Source organism: Haliotis cracherodii, unplaced genomic scaffold (assembly GCF_022045235.1).
Source record: "Haliotis cracherodii isolate W230 unplaced genomic scaffold, xgHalCrac1.p SCAF_9, whole genome shotgun sequence".
Taxonomy (NCBI): Eukaryota; Metazoa; Mollusca; class Gastropoda; order Lepetellida; family Haliotidae; genus Haliotis; species Haliotis cracherodii.
In genome coordinates, this window is record NW_027266343.1 from 3,956,991 (window position 1) to 3,972,886 (window position 15,896).

At 41.1% G+C, this 15,896-nt stretch overlaps 1 protein-coding gene across 1 annotated transcript in view; it reads left to right on the forward strand.

The window, feature by feature from the left end:
• The first annotated feature begins 319 nt into the window (after positions 1 to 319).
• LOC139452524 (sodium- and chloride-dependent transporter XTRP3-like) overlaps positions 320 to 15,896 on the forward strand; it is an 81,024-nt gene continuing 65,447 nt past the window's right edge. Inside the window, exon 1 of the mRNA XM_071234033.1 lies at positions 320 to 557. Within this exon, the coding sequence (XP_071090134.1) occupies positions 434 to 557 (124 nt within the window). The 5' untranslated portion in view covers positions 320 to 433. The remainder of the gene's footprint in view (positions 558 to 15,896) is intronic.

A 15,896-nucleotide genomic window follows, 5' to 3' on the forward strand; every position in this document is an offset into this window, starting at 1 on the left:
AAGATTGCTGTCTAATATCTCGCCATTGCCCCCTGGTTAAGATGAAGATTCTTCTGCTTTGACAAAATCAGCGATGCTGGGACTCAAATGGTCCAGCAAGACACTTCATCCCGCCAACAATTGTCTGGGATCGATATTAGACCGTTCAGCATTCACAAGCTAAACACGCTCTCGTATGCCTTTGCTATGCACGAGAAATGCAGAAGAATTCGTCGATTCTGCCATTGATTGCCAGGGTTTCGCGCGCAGTGACGTTTCTATCCCTTGGGTATTCACGTAATTATCATCCTGAAGCCGGCGAGCCTCTTCCCGCGCATGCGCAGTGGCGGCATCTGCAGCAAGTGGCTACTGTCGTCTGCCTGCACTGGTATCGAGTGATACTGTCAAAATATTGGAGAATCTTTGGAATAAGGGATATTTTCACAGGGAAAAAATGACGGAAAGCACGGAAACTGACCCTCCACGATGGAATCTAATACAGTTTGGACTGTTGTGTTTTTATACCATGGGTTTCAGCGGAATGACCAGCATACCGTACTATATCCACAGACACACAGGTAAGTCCCATAGTAACTTGTCCATGTGAGACCGCGGTCCAGGAACAGCAGATACAGCGCTGCTTCACTATGAGAGGGGCTTGTGCTCCGCTGGGAAGGGCATTTAACATAGAGAGACCTAGGAAGTTCTTTATTTGCAATTTGGACATTTTGTCTGTAGCGTTCTGCGTTTGTATGAATGTGCATCTTACCATATTTCGGATCATTCAGCTTTGCAGATATAGATATGTCCTTAGGCATTCTATATGGGAGGGATTGATCCATTTCAATTTTCGTCTTGGTAATCAGATTCCTTGTTTGAAAGCACATTTGGTGCGACGAGAAAGTAACATTTTCAATTTCATAATAATATTACAAGTTTATATAATTGTGCTCATGTGGTATCTACGATAGATCTATGTATGTAATTGGATTAATTGCATATTCGATTACATTTAATTTGATATGCCTTGCTTGGATCTTATTATATAGACAATTACACATTCGTAATTTGCGTTATCGTTTAGGGATGATCATTTGACAAATCCTGTCGTTTATTTTTAGCGATTTGATCAAATATTTGCGTTTTGAAATGCTATTATCTTTAATGATTTATTGGTTTGAGCTAGCGAAATGTTTGATATTCAAACGCATATCTTGATGTATTCATTTTGTGGGCGTCAGAACACAAAACATGTTAGTGATATACAAGGAAACCTCACATAGTCCAACATCCAAGAAACATTACTACGTTGTGAGTCATACTAACTGTATAGTATGTTCTGAACAAAGAACAGCATTAGTTATTTCACTAAATTGTAGTCATAAATGTAAAATTCTGTAGAATTATTAAATTAACCAAAGGGCAGAGAATATCATGAATGGACCAACGTAACATCTGGGTATAATGCCTCGTTGCCAGTCTTCCTGGATTTCATTCCACTTGGACAAAGGCACAGCATTAAATATTTCATGAAATTGTTATGATGAGCACAACATTTTCTGTGGAAAATGAAATGAGCCCTAAAGCATACAATGTTATGAATGGATTAGGCCTAAGTCAATATTTGTCCCAGCATACTCATCTAGCACCAATTAACCGGCTACCTGATGACTAACCAGGCCCGCGTTTGGTGATTCATGTCACGTATATTTGCTGGTATTGATTAAATAGATAGGTAGAACCCAGGACAGCACTCCACCAGTGATAACACATTCTCATTGAAAATGTAAGCCGGGTTTTCGCAGCATATGGATCCGATGGCAAGAGAGGTGGTAAAGGGTCTGTTCCACTTGGTTCCATATGGGCATTTTCGGTCATAAATTTGGGAAGCGGCCGAGGCGCAGGCAGGATTTTGTAGGTGGTGTACTCAACCATGACACATAAAACACAAGTGTGAATGAGACAGGTTGGTGTGAATTCTAAACGTCAGAGAACAATCAAGTTTTGATATCTGCCGAAGCAGATTTCATAGGGAGTAAAAATATTGATAAAAATCATATGAATGGAGCACCAGAAAATAGAGATAACACCAGGTGAAAGGGCAAGTGTGCCTGTCCTACTCTACCGCAGAACCCGTCCTTCACTGGGGTATCTTGGAGAGGGAGATTGGACCACACTACCCCTTCATTTTCTTATCCGTCAGTGTATTAATTACGCTACTCAAAAGAAGTTGAAGAACATCCGATTTTTTCTTATGACTATTGTTAACCTTTCATGTCCACTTCTCACATGACTATAGTTAATCCGCTATACCCATGACGGATTAGAGCGGTGGGGTAACCTAGTGGTTAAAGCGTCCGCTCATCAAACCGAAGACCCGGGTTCGATTCCCGACATGGGTACAATATGTGAAGCCCATTTCTGGTGTCCCCCTCCGTGATATTGCTGGAATATTGCTAAAAGCAGCGCAAAACCATATTCACTCACTTAACATCATGACAGATTAACTATAGTCATATGAAAAAAGAGTGTTCTTTATCTTGTTTTGGGTAGTATATATTACCAACATATGCGTAGCCTTAGAGTCAGTTTTACACCTAAACTGGAGTAGAAGTTGTCGTGGCTGAGTCCACATGGCATCAGCCATATTGCAGCCTTGTTCGTGTTTAGTATAAAGGCTTGCTTGACTGTTTGGCGGCCAGTGCTCTGATCTGTTAATGGCACGAAATGTAGTCTCATGTCAAACCGACATGAATCTATGTATCTGAGTGTAGTTTGATTCTGGAGCATATTATACTTCACTGAGGACCACTGTCCCGGGGTTGGATTACAATCAACTGTTTCTTCGGATGCACTGATGGCAACAATCGCATGGAACATTTGGAGCTTCATTACCCATAAGGGTAGAATAATGGCGTGAATAATTTTCCACTTTTTGCACTTAGCGATTTTCCATACTGATTGAATTCATATGACGTCCTAGTGCTTCAGAGAAAAAGACATGACGACATACCTTGTTCATGACGTCACAAACTGATTACATTACATCATCTGAACAAGAGGCTGCCTTCAGTGAAGTTTTTCTGTAGGGTTGACATTTCATACAAATCTTATTCATATTCTCTCTTAGAATGTGAATGAGTAATATATGGAATAATCTATTCGAAACTCAGAATTACGGATTATCTGTCCCTCGGGATTAATACCATTCATTCACTCAGGACATATAATCCTTAATTCCTCGTTTGTTATTCACTGAATACATGTATTTCAAAACAAGCCATTTCCGTCACGAAGGATACCAGTATGTCTATTAGGGGCTCGGCTAGGGTTGCGAGAGGTTGACTAAGGTCACAACGAAACATGTTAGTCGGGCTTAACACCGCTTGGGACATTATTTCAGTTGTATGAGTGAGTTTGATTTTACGCCGCTTTTAGCAATATTCCAGCAATATCACGGCGGGGGACACCAGAATTTGGCTTCACACATTGTAACCCATGTTGGGAATCGAACCCGGGGTTTTCGGCTCAGTTATATGATATCATGTGCATGTGATAGGTGCTTACAAACCAAGAATCTTAATTTGTGCGAATATGGGATTCGAATCCACAATTATCAAATTCTGGTATGCCTTAAGTATTTGTTTGTTTGTTTAACACCGCACTCAGCAATATTCCAGCTATATGAAGGAGGTCTGTAAATAATCGAGTCCGGACCAGACAATCCAGTGACTGACAACATGGGCATCGATCCACGCATTTGGGATACGATGACATGCATCAACCAAGTTAGCGAGCCTGACCACCCGATCCCGTTAGTCGCCTCTTGCACCATGCATGGGCTGCTGAAGACCTATTCTACCCCGGATCTTCACGGGTCTGCCTTAAGGAGGTGATTCTGCACAACAAATTTTGACTGAGTATGGGTTTACGCTGCTGTTAGCAACATTCTAGCAATAAACTGGTGAAGGGCCCAAGAAACAGGCTCCACGTTGTACCCATATTGGGAATGCGTGACGAGCGAAGCTTTAACCACAAGGCTACCCCCGCGCCTGCAATCATTTTGAACAAGAACGAGACCGAAAACCTCGAATTATTGAACAGCGTTAACTTCGGAACTGAAATCAGTTATCAGCGTGTGCTTACTTCACGTACCACAGAACTGTAACTAACCCTGCCACTAATACAGGTTAATCCCAGCATATGGCGGCCATGAAACGTTGAGCAAAGCCAGCCTTGAATCCGTGCCCGTTACATAGCGATTGATTTACATTGTAGAATGGGCCTGTTTTATTGCAGTGTACATTTGGTCTGCTTAATGCATATGATAGAAGTTCGTTGTGTGTCAATATTATATTTCTGGCTTAATGGTAATTGGACCAGAAGTATGCAGGAATCAGGACCAGAATTCACTTTACACTGACACTGTGTCTGGGTTGAATTGATTCATGCATAAAACGGAGTATTTTATTTCCTTCCGAAACCAGTTTGATTTAATATATTTGCTGGGTAGTATTTGCTGTACGTCCTTCTTGTATTTCTTGTATAATTTGGGAATGTTCAGAGCAATATGGAAATATTATCGTTTACTGTTTCATTACTCCCTTGACCTATGGTTATGTGCTCGTTATATAAAGTGGTTGGAAAGGAAACTCTTGTATTAACACTATGCTGTATCTGCTGCACGAATATGTAACTCCAAGAGGCATGACAACAATACACTCTCTAATGCAAACAATGACACACAGAGTGTATAGTCCTTTAAAGGAGCTGATTCAGCTGTAATAAATCACTTCCAGAATAGTGTGGAGGCGGTAGGGTAGCCTGGTGGTTAAAGCGTTCGCTCGTCACGCCAAAGACCCGGGTTCGATTCCCGACATGGGTACAATATTTGAAGCCCATTTTTGGTGCCCCCTGCCGTGATATTGCTGGAATATTGCTAAAAGCGGCGTAAAATCAAACTCACTCACTCACTCATATATTGAATCACTGCCACATGAAAGATAAAACAGCAGTTGGTAGAGTATCGACATAAATACCTACATCCATACATCACTGCAACGAACGCAACTTCTTTATGCAAGTTGTGTAAGTGGTGGGTGCTACCTGTAGGGCAGGACATGCATACCCGTTCCTCGATCACCTGTGTCCTCACTGATATCCAATGGTCTATACCTATAGTGTTCACCGCTGCTTTGACTGTGATCTGTTTCGACTGGTAGTGGAGCCAGTTTGTTCTTTGGTGTTGACGTAATATTTTTAATGAAATGGTACTCTGAAATTGTTGTTTCTGAAGCGATTGTTTTTATTCTTTAGAAATAGTTGATGTTACCATACATCTCCACGTGTAAGAATATAGTTAGTGGTTTTAGTGTGGTTCAAGGGTTCTGTGAGGAAGTCATGATTTTAAAACACTATTTGTAAAATACCAGAACGTGCGCAACAAACGAAACCCGATGGTTGATATATCAGAGGAAGGTCACGTTGAAATCAGCACATCAACTTTGATACACGTACGTTTCATTTGTCTTGTGATATTGCCTTCCTGACTTGTCTGGGCCAGGAGAGCAGGTCAAAATATTGGCATTTGTGTCTATGACGTTAAGACCTACAACGATCACGTCACGGATCAGGCGATGACCGAATGCCTTCTTTGTAGGCTTGGTCTATTGGTACTTTGATATTCTATGCCACACTCTCCCATTATGTCTTATCGGATAGGGTTTGAAATGTGCCTCATGTCATCTGCATCTTTGTAACCTTTATGCTGATGTTCAAATGCATTATGCATTCATTTTGGATGAAGAACATATATACATCTCAAATGCTTCTGTAACTCGTTTAACATGAACTGAAACTAATCTGAAGTCCTATAGTGCTTTGATCAAATGTTTAATTAACGGTAGTCTTATTCATTTTTTGACGTGGTTTTTTGACGTACCTCTTAGTCCGTATGGTGCTATCAGCAATGGCATAAATATTCACGTTTGTACATTAGTGGGTAATTGATTGTTAATGATGATAGTACACGTAATTAAAGAATATGGTATTCATTTTATTCCTTGAAGACGTGATATTGATCATCAGTTATGCTCGTCATATCATTTACCACCTTTTTGTCACGTTAAAACATGTTTAAAGAGGTTATTAATTTTGTTATAACATCAGAATGAATAATTTACTAAATGTTTATATCGTTAAGGCGTTATCATTGCAATAATTATGGATATGAATGTGTGAGAAGAACAAATTACTTTCCAAATATTCAAATCCTTGAATTGCATAGAATTACGTGTACTCGGGTGTATCACGTCTTGATAACTGGCAGAATGTTCGAGTGAGTGAGTGAGTATGGTTTTATGACGCCTTTAGCAGTATTCTAGCACTATCAAGGTGGGAGACAACAGAGATAGGCTTTACACATTGTACTTATGTGGGGAATCGAAACCAGGGTCCCGTTCCTCAGGTCATCGTAAGTCCCATACTCTAACATTGGCTTACGATCATCGTAGTGCTAAGATCGCTTTGAGGAACAGGGCCCAGGTCTGCACGAGCGAACGCTTTAACTACTAAGCAACCCCACCGTCCCTAGAATATTCTAGCAGCTGTGCATGTGTAGTCAATGTGGTAATTATTTGTTCAGAAGATAAAATTAACCCTCCCGGCGGGTTGTAAATTGTTTACTTGTGCCTGTGTTTGTTTAACCTGAATGGACCAGCTACATCCAATGAAGCGTTGTATCTGTCGATCAGAAATTGAACTCTATGAACCGGCATTTAACTTTAATGGATGCAGATAATAGGTGAAGACCGTGACTGGGGAAAAGTAAGAATTCTGTGAGAATTCGCCAATCAATGGTGCTTTTTTGTTTGTTTGTTTGTTTGTTTGTTGTTGTTTAACGCCGCACTCAGCAATGTTCCACCTATGTTCCGGTAGTCTGGAAATAATCGTGTCTAGACCAGACAATCCAGTGGTTGGCATCAAGAACATCGATCTACGTAATTGGGATACGCTGTCATGTAATTTGGCTTGACCACACGATCCCGTTTGTTACCTCTTGTTTGCAAGTGAGACTGTCAGAGAGTTTGTTGTTGTTTAACACCATATCATATAGCAGAGTCGTGTAAATAATTGAATCTGAAATAAACAATACAGTGATTGATATTATGAGCAACACTCCACGCCGTCAGGGTACGATGACACGCAATTAACCAGGCACCCGAGCCTGACCACTCGATCCATTCCGCCGCCTTCAGAAGCACAGATTGCTGAGGACTAATTCTAACCAAGAACCCCCAAGAGGGATATCAGGGAGGAGTGGCACTAGTTGCCAGGTATAATTGGACTAGGTTTTTAAAAAAGTGTAATTAAATGGATTTTTGTTACTCTGCGAAATAGCATTGCAGGACAACTTGGATTAGAAAACTGTGGTTGTTATTTTTTTTTCTAGTTACATTTATAAATTGGAATTAAAGTTTATTGATTTCATTAACGCAGGATTTGTTGTTATTGATCAGACGGCAAGAAGGATTTCCTAAATTTGACGCCTCAAAAAGTGATTTAACAAAACAGAAAGCTAGTAATTTAAAATGATTCATACAAAGACCATGTTAAAACGTTACACCCTAAAGCCTTGCCAACTCTGTGATTGATTAAAGTAATTAATGTCTCTGATACATTCACACGTTTTACTGCTTAAATTCAATTTCACACCTTTGAATTTAATTTATTTAAGACGCCGTGTTAAAAAATTAAAAGGAGATTTAGAGTCGTTAAACCATGAGCAATGGTGAATGATTAATAAACTTAGGCGACGTGAAATACTTGTTAGCGAATTTTTAATTAGCGAAAATTCTGAAGAGTATTTCTGTCGAGTTTTGAACAGTTACAAGAAATAGATTTCTCGTCGCAAGCGCTTATCAAATATTCATAACGGTCTTTTTTACGCGGAAGGGTATCCAAGCGGAAGAAATGTCTCATAGGAATAAAGAGATACCAGACTTTCAGGTGTTATTTGACACAACTGGTATCTCAAATAGGAAAACACATACGCTAGGACAAACGACATTCGGGTGTAAAATGTTATAAACTATTCGCAGAATATACTGAGAATTAATATTTTGCAATTTTCAATCTGAATTGTAAAATCCTTAGGAAACTTTTCAATTGTGGTATCAAAATTACAGAATTTACTATCATTTGCACACACACACGCCGCACGCACGCACGCACACGATCTGTAAGAATAGCCGATGCCGAGAATCTCACAGTGACCAGTCATTGAATAGTTATGATAACGCGTGATGTTAAATCTGGCTATTTCCCAAAAGGCATGTGGACCATTTAGCCTACGCTCTTGATATAGGGCTTTTTGGCGATTGAAAACACACAAGGGTCGATTCTATAAATTCCATTGCTACCGCATGCATCGTTACGCTGACTGATCAGAAAGCACTAAGACTACAGCGAGCGTCCCTTGTGTCAATTCTTCTCAAACATCAATGGAACATCAGGAAGGCCAGCGTTGTTCAACATTTTCTGTCTGAAAAAGCTTTGCAACGCGATTGTAATCAGGATTATTAACACGAGTCATCGTCTGAATTATTCAAGATCGCAAGTGAACCTTATTCGAGTTGCTGGCACCATTGAACAATGGTGGTTAAAAACTCCCGCGAGAGATCCATCTGTAGATATTGTAATGTAATGGGGTTTAATGAAATCTGGAAAAGTCGACTTACGCCTGTTGAAGTTTCGAGTTTCAATTTGGGCGTCCATATGTCCACAGTGCAGTCCGTAACAGCATTACATTGCACTCATCCTTGCGTACAACCGGTGAAGATTAGAATAGGTCTTCATCGTAAGAGGCGACTAACGGGATCGGGTGGTCACGCTCGCTAACTTGGTTGATGCATGTCATCGTATTCCAACTGTGTTGGTCGATGTTCATGATATCAATCACTGGATTGTCTGATCCAGACTCGACTGTTTATGTCATATAGCTGGAATGTTGTTGAGTGTCAGCGTTAAACGACAAACAAACATTGTTGCGTACGCACCAGTTCGTCATACCGTAAGATCGCATTGCACTCATTAGTGGTACACCCTGCTTGACGTTTGCTGACAGTGTCATAACCCTGCATGTCTTACGCCTCATAACATGCTCTGTGAGTGAGTCAGTTTGGTTTTTCACAGCTTTTAGCAGTATTCCAGCAATATCACGGCGGGCGACACCAGAAATTGTACCCAAATGGGGAATCGAACCCATGTCTTCAACGTTACGAGCGAACGCTTTGACCACTAGGCTACCCCATCACCCCTGATTTTCAGCGATCCTTTCATACACTTGTCACGCCATTTTGACTTTTATGCCCAATGGAATCCGTTTCGGTGGATAATTCTCTGGCCTTGACGTTATATATATATACATGCCATAACCTATATCAATGCATCTTGCGGCAACTGTATCACCATGTGCTTGATACATGTACGTCAGTACATCGTACTGAAGTCATTACATACTACTGTACAATATATATAACACTGATGCACCCTATAGCCAATTGACTTCTGGATATTTACTATACAATGTGGTTCTCTCACTGTATCTGGGTTATGTTCCCACCCATATATACCATTCCTTCATAATCCTGGTCCTATTTGCGTCATTTTATTTATAGCTTCTTCCTTGATCATACATTGCCTTCATTATCTTGGTCCTCTTCACCTATTTCATGTATCACTTAGTTCCATACCAGTCTTTATCACGTTGATCCTATGGGTATCATTCCTTTATCATCTTGCTCTCAGTATTACCATTCCATCATATTCTTGCTCCCCTCCATACATTCCTTCATATACTTGCTCCCCTCCCCATACACTCCTTCCTTCATATTCTTGCTCCCCTCCCCATACACTCCTTCCTTCATATTCTTGCACCCCTCCCCATACATTCCTTCCTTCATATTCGTACCTCCCTCCATACACTCTTTCCTTCATATTCTTCCTCCCCTCCATACATTCCTTCCGTCATATTCTTCCTCCCCTCCATACACTCCTTCCGTCATATCCTGCTCCCCTCCATACACTCCTTCCTTCATATCCTGCTCCCCTCCATACATTCTTTCACAATCGCGCACCCCTCTATACACTCCTTCCGTCATATTCTTCCTCCCCTCCATACACTCCTTCCGTCATATCCTGCTCCCCTCCATACACTCCTTCCTTCATATCCTGCTCCCCTCCATACATTCTTTCACAATCGCGCACCCCTCTATACACTCCTTCCGTCATATTCTTCCTCCCCTCCATACACTCCTTCCGTCATATCCTGCTCCCCTCCATACACTCCTTCCTTCATATCCTGCTCCCCTCCATACATTCTTTCACAATCGCGCACCCCTCTATACACTCCTTCCTTCATATTCTTTCTCCCCTCCATACATCCCTTCATATTCTCGGTCCTATGTTATACCATTCATTTATCGCCTAGCTCCACAATATACCATTCCTTAACCACCTTGCTCATATTCATACCATCTCTTCATCACCTTTCTCCTTTTCATACCATTCCACATCATTCGTCATTGCATCGCATTGCATGCGTCTTGTATATTATTATAGACGCTTAAATCCCAGTACGATTTCTCTAAATAACAACAGCGAAGGCAGGGTGCGTAAAAATGCCATTAAGCAATAGCTTCCATTACCCATGCATTCCTGAACCCGACTTGAAATTCCCTACACACCAAAGGTGCTATAGATTTGCCTGAAATAATGGTTCTCTTCTTATTACCTTATTATAACTTATTGCAGTAGCTCATACATCGTAAACATTACACTATTTTTTTCTGTTCCAAGTTGACATTTACGGAATAATGCAATTCTATCATGAAATATACATGTCTATTTTTTCAAAACATGAAATTGTGCAAAGTTTCCCGCTATGCACTTGAGCGACAAAATGCTGCACTGTACAGTCCTTGAACGCTTAACATGCCAAAGCCATTCCAACGGTTGGGAATGTAAAACAGCCTGTTTTGCATACAGCAAATGATCAGTCCCGGAGGACCTCTATGCACAGTAACATCTCATTAGGTCCAGTTCCATCCATAGGACTTCACGTCTCGAACGGTGATGTGGGATGAAAACAGTGTGTTCAAAATGATTGCACATTTATAGCGACGTGCATGCACGTGTTTGTTGCTGATGCCGGTTTTATAGTGATAGCCCGCTGAGATACCATGCCGCAGTTTTCCATGAATACCCCACTCAAACATATTATACTGACTCCGAGTCGACCAGTCGTTTTCCCCCTTGATGTCGAACGCAGACAGGGAAACAGTAGGCACTATCTTTTAACGTTGTTTGGTATGACGCCGCCAAGGGGTTGCGCCACCGACCTTCCGCTCTCAAACAGTCGCTCTATCCACTCGACCCGGGGGTGGCCCATCTAGATCGTTATCAAAGTCCCAGCAATGAGATTTATTTGTTATTGAAATGTTCAAAGCTGTGCTTCACATATGACAACACGAACAACCTCTAACACATGACATCATCCACGATCTATGAATAGGACAACACTAAATCGTTTTTAAATAGTCAAAGAGCGTTCTGACAAATGTAATATTAATATTATAAATATGGAAATAATGGAACCACATGCGACACATTTCTATAGATTAATGCAAAACGAGTGCCACCGATATGATGAAAATCGCACCTTTCGGGTTATCAGCCAACTGCAGGCAACAGGAATGAATAAATGTCACTGGACATGATTCACTGCACACAAGATGACGCCAGGCGTTTATGACATTGGTAAGCATGTTGGGTATTGACACTACAAGCTTCTACTGGACTCGGTATAGCATGGCACCATTGTACCTGAATGATGTTGAATATTGATAAATATATACTTTGATATAAGTTATTCACCACCCTTTATCTTTGTTATTTATTTTTAACCTTTCCGCTGAACTTCCGTGTATCTTATGGGAACATCCTCATATGCCAATTTTCAAAAATGTCTTAGATTAGAGTCCTGCTGAAAGGGTGGTACTTTTGAGCATAATAAAGGTATGACATTTCACAAACAAAATCAAATGTGTTTCTTCCAAACCTACATGATACAAAAAAATTAAATGAATATTCAATATGGAAATATACAGCAAGAGATGCTTAACTCTTTTTTTCCAGTTGTATATTTTTTAGAAAGGACATTCGTTATGGCGGGAGTCCTGCTGTGCAGCAACAGGCAACAAATACTTGCTAATGTTTGCGGGTAGTGTGAGTGATGGGTTCTGCCGGTGGAGCGGGACGTGCTTGCCCTTTTCGCGAACATTTGGTATCATCCATGGTTTTCAGTGATCCATTCATAAGGGTTTCTCTGTACTGCCTATGACGCCCAGTGGAGGATGGTTGACTGGTTGTTCTGATGCGTTAACGTTTTTTTGTTTCTATGAAACAACAACTAGCAATAGAAACTAAAGCATTTATGTCATAATGGTCTTTACAATGACATATATTAGAACACCCTTGAACTTGTCTTTGTTCTTCTAGTCCTATGGATACATCTGTCATTTAGAATTTGTACCAGTGAACCAGCGAACCACATAGTAGTTGTTACAACATAAACCCCGGTACAGGTGGTCTTGTTGGGTATCATTGTACCAGTGTATGCTTGGCAATGGTACAATAATACGCAGACAAAGGATCCAGTTTCATACAGAACCAGAACCAACTCCTACCACCGGCCTAGTAGTGTATCAATGTAACAATGTGTGCTTTGCATGTGTTATGGCTGATGGTACCAAGAAAAGGATCCAGTTTCATACAGACCCAGAATAAGCTCCTACCTCCGACCTTATAGGATATCAATGTAACTCGGATATGCCTTTGTAACTCGGATATGCCTTTGTGTGAGTACGCAGACAAAGGATCCAGTTTCATACGGACACAGAACCAGCTCCTACCACCGGTCAAGTAGGATATCAATGTAACTCGGTACACCTTGGCATGTACAAGGGGTGTGAGTACGCAGACAAAGGATCCAGTTTCATACGGACACAGAACCAGCTCCTACCACCGGTCAAGTAGGATATCAATGTAACTCGGTACACCTTTGCATGTGCAAGGTCTGTGAGTACACAGACAAAGGATCCAGTTTCATACGGACACAGAACCAGCTCCTACCACCGGCCCAGTAGGATATCAATGTAACTCTGTACACCTTTGCATGTGCAAGGTCTGTGAGTACACAGACAAAGGATCCAGTTTCATACGGACACAGAACCAGCTCCTACCACCGGCCCAGTAGGATATCAATGTAACTCTGTACACCTTTGCATGTGCAAGGTCTGTGAGTACACAGACAAAGGATCCAGTTTCATACGGACACAGAACCAGCTCCTACCACCGGCCCAGTAGGATATCAATGTAACTCTGTACACCTTTGCATGTGCAAGGTCTGTGAGTACACAGACAAAGGATCCAGTTTCATACGGACACAGAACCAGCTCCTAACACCGGCCTAGTAGGGCATCAATGTAACTCTGTATGCCTTTGCATGTACAAGGGCTGTGAGTACACAGACAAAAGGTCCAGTTTCATGCGGAACCAGACCAGTTCCTACCTCTGATCTAATAGGATATCAATGTAAGTCTGTATGCCTTTGCGTGTACAAGGGTGTGAGCACCCAGACAAAGTATCCAGTTTCTTACAGACCCAGAACCAGCTCCCACCACCGGCCTCGTAGGGTATCAATGTAACTCTGTATCACTTGCATTATGCATGTCTGATTGTGAGTCCATTATCACTGTCTAGCCATATCGACGGGGATAAAGGAGATTCTTAAGGATCATCAGTTCCCGATGTGAGCTTATGCTGAGACAGCAAGCATCAGATGAACTGTATAGGCTAACGAGCAGGCAGTTCCTTGTTGCTTTGATATTCATGGTTTCCTCTGCCTATCTGAGATATACGCGGAGATTATCACCTCTGTTTTCCATATCATGCCCCGTATCATCCATATCTAGCCGAGGCCGCTAGGTCATAATATATTTATCACTTTATACTGTCATGAAACATCTTACCATATAGTGATTAATAGTTTTCTCGTCGATTTCCAAATTGTCCCTCTCCCCGCCTTCTGTCATCAGCTAACCTTTAAACATTTTCACATCAACATCAGTATTACTTTTCGTGTTCACGTTTTCACGATCGTTGCAATTATATATTAAAGACCATCTTACCAAGGCAAAGGGGTTAAATGAGTTTAACAGTCCAGTTTCCACCCTTGCCAAACTAGCCTATTGTGGAATTATGTTTTGGCTGGACAAGAGAGTCTATGCGTAGTTAAAATCGCGTAACGGAATCGACATCAGATGCGTAAAACTGCCGTGCAGATTTCGGTCGATTGCAAATTTTACAAAGCATGTATACCGTCAACTGGGTGTCGACAGATATTTTCTAAATCTTTTCATGTTTTTAATCAAGGTACTCATGTGATTAGATGCACTTCGCGATGTAAGACCCTTTTTATTACAAAACAGATGTTGATAATCAGATCGTCTTGACTGTGCGCCGCCATTTTGTTTAAGACATATGCAAATGACATGAGAGGTGGAATCTGATTGATCAACAGGAGGGACATTTAAGGGAATTAACTCGTAATAGTCACTGGTGGCGCTACGACCGAGCCCAGATATTCCAGCCTTGTTCGGAACTGGACTTTTTCAGTCAGTTAACTCCCTTGCCCCGGGAAGATGATTAAAGAGTCGAGTTCAATTATTCTTGAGGACAGAAAAGCAGAGGACGTTCACCAGACATCGTAAATCAAATGATTCGCCGGCCACATGACGTCGTCGAATAAATGATGACATCTTCTATTGTGACGTCATACATGTTCCATGACGTTGAGTGCTAAGGGTGTGCAGTATACCCGGTAAACCGGTATTGCACTACGGCCGTCAACAATACGCGTATCGCAATACTACCATTGTGTATTGACATTTCCAGTACAGTCACAGAAGAATTAATATATAATTACATAAAATATATCTACTCTCTTGAGACATTAGGATGTCAGGGTACCTATCAACCATGTCAACAGCACACGCTTAACGCTGTTTACATTTACATTCCATATTGATGATGGTCTCGTTTATCCATACTACCCATCTCGCAATCTGGAGTCTGGATTATTGAATGAAGATGTACTATTTGAACAGTACAACTATATGTAATTTTGGTCCAAACATGTATTGCAATGTGTATCACAATACAGCTCGCCGTATTGCGATATATTGCAGTACGATGTTTGGGCCAATACGTCAAGCCTATTGAGTGCAGAACTTCCCAGACTGATACAGAGTTGTCAGGTCGCAGGTCTGATACGGGTTATCAAGCCCGGGCCTCCTATAGACACAGGCGTTTCCCGAGTATCGGAGTAGCTAAAAAAGTACATTCAAGACTGAGTGTATTAAGTGATAAAGGATACTAATGATAATAGTAAACCAGATCAGATAATGATGTTATAATCATCTTCACAAAAAAATCTTCAATTTATCGGTATTTAACCCAAATACACGTAAACTGTTTTTATTTTATGTAGTGTCTCTGAAAATGTATACGTTTTTAACTTTGCATATTGGCTGACACTGAATGTGTATGTAAGTAGACTTGAGACTGTATCATATTGGCAGAATTTCTGCATTACATTCCTGATGTCAAATATCACATGTGGCAAACGAATGTGCAATCAGGTTCTGTTGGAATAGAGAGGGGTTACTCAAGTTGCATATCCACTACTGCTCACAGGTGCTTGAATTGTATAGCGGTACAGTGCCGGAAACGTTCCACGGTAATTCCGCAAACCTACCACATTAATACCGCAAGTTTGACGTGTTAATTCCGCAAAC